Source organism: Hyperolius riggenbachi, chromosome 6, assembly GCF_040937935.1.
Source record: "Hyperolius riggenbachi isolate aHypRig1 chromosome 6, aHypRig1.pri, whole genome shotgun sequence".
NCBI classification, from domain to species: Eukaryota; Metazoa; Chordata; class Amphibia; order Anura; family Hyperoliidae; genus Hyperolius; species Hyperolius riggenbachi.
Genome location: NC_090651.1, coordinates 130,916,136 through 130,922,135, shown reverse-complemented (window position 1 = coordinate 130,922,135; position 6,000 = coordinate 130,916,136). Strand labels below are relative to the sequence as shown.

The window sequence follows — 6,000 nt, the reverse complement described above, 5'->3', positions numbered from 1 at the left end:
ACTGTACTGCTGCCAGTCAGCGTGTACTTTAAGGATAAGTGAAATGAGGAAGAAATCCGGTGAAAGAGGGAGGGGCAAGGGAAGAGGTGTTTCCCCTGACGGTTCACGTACAGGCCACAGGGGAGCACCCAAGAAAACTCACTCAATACTGCCCATGTTGTCCAGGACAACAACCCTCACAGATCCAAAAGAACAGGACCAGATAATTACTTGGATGACCTCTCAAGCGTCCAGCAGTGGGTTAAGCAGCACCAGCACATCACGCACGAGGTCCGAGTCCTCAGCCAGTTAAAGTCTGGGCTTTCTTTGAAGACTGCACTGAGGATGTTACCATGGCGATTTGCAAGGTGTGCAAGACCCGCCTGAGCAGGGGGAAAAGTATTAACAACCTCTCCACCACCAGCATGAGCCGCCACATTCTATCCAAACATCCCACTCTGTGGGCAAACGCGGCAGGACAGGGTACCACCAGCAACACTGCCTCCCTTGGGTTCACCAGACTCACCACCAGACCCGCCTCAGCAGCAGCAGTAGCCCAGCCATTGCGTGGTTCACAACATTCACAAACATCAGACGATGCTGACACTGTCACTTTCCGGACTAGTGCTCTTGAGGTCTCCCAGTGTTCATCAAACACAACAACCAACAGCCCTTCGGTGTGCAGCGCTACGGTTGAGTTGTCTGTCTCTGAGATGTTTGAGCACAAGAGGAAATTGCCAGCAAATGACCCCCGGGCCGTGGCAGTAACAGCCAGCCAGCATAGCCAAGCTTCTGGCCTGCGAAATGCTGCCATATCGAGTGGTGGAGACAAACAGCTTCAAGGGCATGATGTCAGTGGCCATCCCACGTTACGTTGTTCCCAGCCGCTACCACTTTGCGCGCTCTGCAGTGCCTGAGTTGCATGAGCACGTGGTCAGCTAAATAACCCGAAGCTTGAAGAATGCCGTTGCCTGCAAGGTTCACCTCACCACTGACACCTGGACGAGTGCGTTCGGCCAGGGTCGATACATCTCCCTTACCGCGCACTGGGTGAACCTTGTGGAGCCTAGCAGCGATTCCTCACCTGCTACGGCGCGGGTGTTGCCCACGCCGCAAACAGCTGGATAACAACAGCAGCACCTACCTCTCTGACTCCTTCTCCTCCAACGCATCTCAAAGCTGTACCTCATCCGGAAATGCTAACCCAGCACCAGCAGCAGTAGGATCGTGGAAGCAGTGCAGCACAGCTGTTGGCATGCGTCAGCAAGCGTTGCTGAAGCTGATCTGCCTTGGGGATAAGCAGCACACAGGGGAGGAAATTTGGAGGGGAATAAAGGAACAGACGGATTTGTGGCTGGCACCGCTGGACCTGAAACCGGGCATGAAGCTAGACACCTGGCACGAACTGGCAATGTACGCAATAGAGGTGCTGGCTTGCCCGGCAGCCAGCGTTATGTCGGAACGCTGTTTCAGTGCTGCCGGAGGCATCATCACAGATCGGCGTATCCGCCTCTCCACAGAAAATGCAGACCGTCTGACTCAAATTAAAATGAATCAATCCTGGATTGGAAACGACTACGCAACACTCCTGGACCCCAACCAAGTAACATGACCGATGAACATCTGGGATGGTTTAGCGTTTCCGGTCCCTGTTTATTGAACCTCTCATCTGTATTACATTTATGACTGCATGGCGGCAAAAAGCATTGCTGCTATATCCGCACGCTTTTTGTCCTCATGCAAGGCCTGGGTTGTTGTGTCTCACAAAGCGTGGCCTTCTCCTCCTGCGCCTCCTCCTGTTCCATCACGTGTGCTGCTGCTGCTGCTGCTGCTGCTGCTGCTGCTGGGTTACCGTTGCCGGTCCCTGTTTATGGAACCTCTTATCTTTATTACATTTATGACTACATGGCGGTACAAAGCATGCTATCCGCACGCTTTTTGTCCTCATGCAAGGCCTGGGTTGTTGTGTCTCACAAAGCGTGGCCTTCTCCTCCTGCGCCTCCTCCTGTTCCATCACGTGTGCTGCTGCTGCTGCTGCTGCTGCTGGGTTACCGTTGCCGGTCCCTGTTTATGGAACCTCTTATCTTTATTACATTTATGACTACATGGCGGTACAAAGCATGCTATCCGCACGCTTTTTGTCCTCATGCAAGGCCTGGGTTGTTGTGTCTCACAAAGCGTGGCCTTCTCCTCCTGCGCCTCCTCCTGTTCCATCACGTGTGCTGCTGCTGCTGCTGCTGCTGGGTTAGCGTTGCCGCGTGGTCCCTGTTTATTGAACCTCTTATCTTTATTACATTTATGACTACATGGCGGTACAAAGCATGCTATCCGCACGCTTTTTGTCCTCATGCAAGGCCTGGGTTGTTGTGTCTCACAAAGCGTGGCCTTCTCCTCCTGCGCCTCCTCCTGTTCCATCACGTGTGCTGCTGCTGGGTTAGCGTTGCCGCGTGGTCCCTGTTTATTGAACCACTTATCTTTATTACATTTATGACTGCATGGTGGTACAAAGCATGCTATCCGCACGCTTCTTGTCCTCATGCAAGGCCTGGGTTGTTGTGTCTCAAAGCGTGGCCTTCTCCTCCTGCGCCACCCTCCTCCTGTTCCATCACGTGTGCTGCTGCTGGGTTAGCATTACCGGTCCCTTTTCCTGGAACCTCTTATATGTATTACATTTATGACTGCATGCCGACAAAAAGCATGTTACCTGTGCAAAGAAAACAGACATTTCCCGCATTTAAAAGACAGTTTTCCCTTTGAAACTTTAAAATCGATTTTCTCAAAAACTATAAGCTCTTTTTGCTACATTTTTTTTTCCTCTTGTACCCACTCCCAAGGTGCACATACCCTGTAAATTTGGGGTATGTAGCATGTAAGGAGGCTTTACAAACCACAAAAGTTCGGGTCCCCATTGACTTCCATTATGTTCGGAGTTCGGGTCGAACACCCGAACATCGCGGCCATGTTCGGCCTGTTCGGCCCGAACCCGAACATCTAGATGTTCGCCCAACACTAGTGGTGGAGCACTCCTCTAGATGATCAAGCTTGATGTGCCACGGCGTTTCTGGCAACACTCCAGAATCTTGAGCAGTAGGTAGAGAGATGAAGCCGGCACCATCAATAGTATTAATGCTCTTTTAATGGATGAAAAACATGCTGACAGTCAATATGCGACGTTTCAAGGCCCGCAGCCTCTTTCTCAAGCTAGACTGTGCATGACAAAATGTACAATGTATAATCAGCTTTATATACTCACAACATGTATTCAAGGCAGCCAATCTGGTTTGCGCACACAAACAACAACCAATAGGAACAGGTCCTACCTAGTGGACCTGATAGAGAACTCTGTTGCTGCCCACCTGATAGGGACGTTTGAAGTGGTGTCCCTCCCCTCCAACATAACGCCTATCTCCGCAAGAGCAGGATCGCTTCGCATTGCCGGGCTGTTGCGCGGAAGTCCGTTCCCATAGGCCACGCCCCCGGCGGACCACATGGGGAACCTGCCGCACTACGTAGAGGAGAAGGCGGCGGCATGCCGCCCACTCCCCTTCTGCCCGGCAACTTGTGACGCGAGCGGGAAAACCCGCTCATTCGTCACAGGAATGTAAATAAGGAAGCGCGCTGTCTGCTCCTGACAGAGAGCAAAGCGTGGGTCCGTGACCTAGCAACGGACCTCTTGCGTGCTGTGCCATATATTACAATACACATAAATAGTGCTATCTATCCATCGAGGCAAACAACAGACCCATTAGTATATATAGTGACCCACATTAAGGGCAACTTCCTACTTATAGATTATGGTGTCAGTAATTGAATGTCAGGACTATAGAAAGGGGATACGGCAAACGCAGGAAACCAGGAGGAAAAAGGCTCTGCTTTCTTTCCTCCTGTAACAATCTTACCTGTCAGCGACGGATCCCGCGATGTCCTCCACGGTGTCTCCGGCGGGACTCGTTTGCGTGCAGAGACTTCCGCTCCGGCGTCTTCGGAGGGCATCCCCAGCATCCCTCCGAGGTCTTCTGAAGGCATCCCCGGCATCCCTCCGGTGGTGCATCGGAGGTCCCGCATGCACAGTTCCTCCTGTTGCGCGCGCGCAGGGCAGAGCAGCTTTAACATGCTGAGAAGGCGTGTCTGACAGGAGGGGCTGTCATCCCTTAGGCCAACTGAGTCAGTTGCTCACCTGCCTTGATACTAATCAGTTTGCTGATTCTAGGTCTAGCTAGCGATCTTGAGCTACATTAATATATTGTGTAGACGCACAATATATATGTACTCCAGTTAGTCAGTCTTTGTTATTTTCATATTTATACTTGTAATATTATCCTTTTGTAATATTATATTGTAGTAACATCTAATTGTATATTATCTGTGTACCGACTTCTTGCCTGCCTCCTGACCTTGCTCTTGTCTAGTCCTTCTGTACCGCTGCCATCTGATACAAGTGTTTGACTCTGGCTGTCTTTGACTACTCTATTGTCTGATCCTTCCAATACGACTGACATCTGACTTATGTGATTGACTGTGCCTGTTTATTTGACTACGGTATTGCCTATCTACTCTGTACTTCGTTATCTCTGACTTTGTGTACGACTACGGCCTGTACCTGACCACGCTTACTCAGCTGTTCCGTGTATGAAATTACTTACGCTATCTCATCACATGTCAGCGTGACACCTCCATTTTCACTGTGGTACACATAGACAATCATAAACAAGATTGAGTCAACATTTCTCCATTTTAACTGCAAGATTGCAAGAGGGAATTTTCATATTGCGTGAGCCTGTACATTTCTACAAGTGAGTTGAATTACAAATAAAAGGAGCATGACTTGCTTGAAATACAATTTTTTTGTGTAGGTCTGGTAAATGATATTGTACAGATCACTTTTGACATTTTGTGTAGAATGTCTCAGGTGTTTTTTTTTTTTTTTTTTGCTACTTTTTTGTGTTGTTCCAGTGCCAACAAAAGAAATAACCAAGACAATGTAAAAACATTTATAACAGCATCGATTTGACTGTAGCAGGATTTCTTCTAGATAGGGCTACACATTTCTAATAACATTTACTTTAAAGTAGAAAGAGTCATTAGAAATTGTTTAGTAATAATAAACTTGCCTTGAGAAACAACCTGCTTACTAATTCTGAAACACATAGGAATGTTCATGCAACTCAATAGCTTCTTTATTTAATTTTTTATTTAAAAGGAAAGACATTCTTTTTTGTTTTAGAGTGCCATTAAATTGAAATACATAGGTGTGTTTATACAGTGTTACTCCATAATAGTAGCAGTAGAGTATTACATGGTCATGAAGAATCGTAGTCAACTAAGCGAATGAGGAGGAGTAGCAAAGTACACAGTGTTATTCATCAGTAAAAGTAAAAGTTTTGAATCAGGATAATACCATCTATTGGCTAACTGAAAAGAAAAAGTTTAAGCTTTCGTCTAAATAGCCTTCTTCAGATTCAATTTCTGTATACAGGAATCTGAAGAAGGCTTATTAGCTAAAAGATTGCTCTTTTCCTTTTCAATTACTCCATAATGAAAGTGATTTTCTAGACTCTAGTTACTAGTTTTTGAAGTTGAGATAATTGAACCCTAACAAAATGGCTGTGGACAGGACACACAGGCCAATGATTAGTTTGGCTATTGACCAAGGTTCATCATTTTTGTGAACAACACGAGTCTTGGCTGGTGAGAGAGTCCGGCTCCACTGAGACAAGATTGCTTTCCTAGCTCCAGTCCATTTGCCTGAGCCTGTCAGACGATACTGGTAGGCTGTACAAGGGCCAAATAAAAGATTCCAAGCTAACTTAGGATCTGTAAGAAAGAAACACGTGATGCTAGGTCGAACGCCAATTTCAACAGCTATCTCATCCATATGGGCAATATAGTATGACTGTAGTCCATGACTTCTACTGTGTCCAAAACTGTTTAAAGATAAGAAAAAAAAGAAATAATTAAGCACATACAGCTCTCTTCCAAAGAAAAATCAGCTTAAAGAGACCAGAGTACCTATATAGGAAC

General features: G+C 47.2%; 1 protein-coding gene across 3 annotated transcripts in view; it reads right to left on the bottom strand.

Moving 5' to 3' along the window:
• Positions 1 to 5,152: 5,152 nt before the first annotated feature.
• Positions 5,153 to 6,000, bottom strand: part of LOC137521112 (dimethylaniline monooxygenase [N-oxide-forming] 2-like) — a 61,331-nt gene continuing 60,483 nt past the window's right edge. For 2 of the 3 annotated variants that reach the window (XM_068239921.1, XM_068239922.1), the window contains one exon: positions 5,153 to 5,903. In XM_068239921.1, coding sequence (XP_068096022.1) covers positions 5,543 to 5,903 — 361 coding nt within the window. In that variant the 3' untranslated portion in view covers positions 5,153 to 5,542. The remainder of the gene's footprint in view (positions 5,904 to 6,000) is intronic. The other variant, XM_068239923.1, reaches the window with a different exon arrangement.